This window comes from Tuber melanosporum (assembly GCF_000151645.1).
Source record: "Tuber melanosporum whole genome shotgun sequence assembly, scaffold_1, strain Mel28".
In the NCBI taxonomy this organism is placed as follows: domain Eukaryota; kingdom Fungi; phylum Ascomycota; class Pezizomycetes; order Pezizales; family Tuberaceae; genus Tuber; species Tuber melanosporum.
Window position 1 is genome coordinate 2,720,731 of NW_003298755.1, and position 1,627 is coordinate 2,722,357.

Consider the following 1,627-nt stretch of genomic DNA (forward strand, 5'->3'; position numbering starts at 1 on the left):
GCTGGCCCATAACGTTTATTAATGTTTAGTACATTTAAAATTCAACGTTCTTTGTCAATTTGCTACCAACATCTATTCCTCTCGTTATTACCCCTCCCTTCCCTCCCCCCTCTCCTCCTCCAGCATTACAGCTACCTTGAACACATTGCACTGCGACCTGGAATCTTGGTATTAAGACCACCACCCCTTCCTCGGTATCCCGTCTTCATAGGCGTTTGCTACTCCTTCCCTTTTCTATATGTCGAGAATGCCGGCCCTACTGCTGCCGGATACTGCTGCGCCGTTTGCGCCCCGCTCGTCACCAACAGTCGTCCTCAATACAACAGTTGACCCGTGGTTAACCGCTACCTTGAAGAGGATCAACCGAATCAAGCGACCACTCAACAGTGTTCCCCAGCACATGAAATGCCTGACGGAGACACTATCGCAGGACTCAGCTATATGGAACCTGTGTAGTCTCATGATACCGCGTGCGCCTGAAGCCGAGCTCGAGAAGCACAATCACCCTCTCCTGGATGCCCTCTTCCGATATCAACTGTTACACATTCAAGCCTATGTTGTTCACATTGACCTGGTTATGTCAAACGAAATCGCATACAAGCTTTCACCTGAGACAATAAAGGAATTGATCGAGTACCACAAAGACATCTACCTGATCGACCAGAAGTCCTGTACTTGGCATTGGACTGAGAAAGAGAGTCAAATGAAGAGACTGCATGAGGAGTTTGTGCAGACAGTGAACAAGTTTGTTTATCGAACAGATGTTATCGCGTTGGAAGGTATGGAGGACGATGGGGCCGGTGAGTTGCTCTGCGGGCGGAGCGATGAGGTTAGAGGCCTTGTGTTGGGTTTCTTCCTACCGTTGTTGCCGCCTCCACCACGAATTGTCGACGTTGTGCGAGCCCCACCACCACTGCTCCCGAGCTCGCCTGGAGCTGCCGGCTGGTGGTCTCCAACACCGCCTGCACCACCACCATCCCTTCCACCACCACCACCCGTCGAGGCATGGAGGGTGCTCCCATCGAGCCCTGACACAGACAGTCCAACAACGAATACAGCACCATACCAATCCAGTTGGGGGGCTATGGGAATGTCAGAGGTGCCAAGCATGAACTCACCGGCTCAGCACCACCAGCAGCAGCAGCAGCAGCAGCAGTATTCTTCTCAGCCGCCATCGCATCAACTCCCGCTGACGCAACTTCCTCTGCCCAGTCTTGTGGCGCAACAGTGCAGCACTGGCAGCGGATTCGGGGGGTTCGGTTGGGACAGGTATCAGGAGTATGCAACTATCATGTAGCCATCACGGAGGGGCTTAGATGGTGGGGTTAGCGGTGATAGTGGTAGTGGACAGCAAGAGCAGCAGCAGCAGCAGGGACAGGGGCAGGACAACATGACTGAGACTGGTTTTCAAGACGTATGGAGGGGAAAGGAGCGGTATGGCGGGAGCTGGGAGTGACAGACAACCTGATACTCGATGCGCTTTCTTTTTTTATTATTATTACTTTTCACTTCATCTTGTATCATTTGGCGTAACACTATGTGACGCTTTGTAATGTAATGATCCCTCCTCGGATAGTTGGTTCTTGGCGATAGGGAACAATTCGGGCGTTATGTGGCTACCCCAGTA

The 1,627-nt window shown here is 52.0% G+C and overlaps 2 protein-coding genes; both read left to right on the forward strand.

The window, feature by feature from the left end:
• Window positions 1–247: 247 nt before the first annotated feature.
• On the forward strand, window positions 248–1,512 carry GSTUM_00004078001 (uncharacterized protein; the record flags this gene model as incomplete). XM_002835225.2 has 1 exon in its annotated part: window positions 248–1,512. The coding sequence occupies one exon, from the start codon at window positions 248–250 to the stop codon at window positions 1,295–1,297; it is 1,050 nt and encodes a 349-aa protein (XP_002835271.1). The 3' UTR covers window positions 1,298–1,512.
• A 98-nt stretch (window positions 1,513–1,610) lies between these two features.
• Window positions 1,611–1,627, forward strand: part of GSTUM_00004079001 (uncharacterized protein) — a gene marked incomplete at its 5' end in the record, with an annotated part of 2,172 nt that continues 2,155 nt past the window's right edge. The window contains one exon of the mRNA XM_002835226.2: window positions 1,611–1,627. This exon is cut by the window's right edge and continues 2,155 nt beyond it. Coding sequence (XP_002835272.1) covers window positions 1,611–1,627 — 17 coding nt within the window.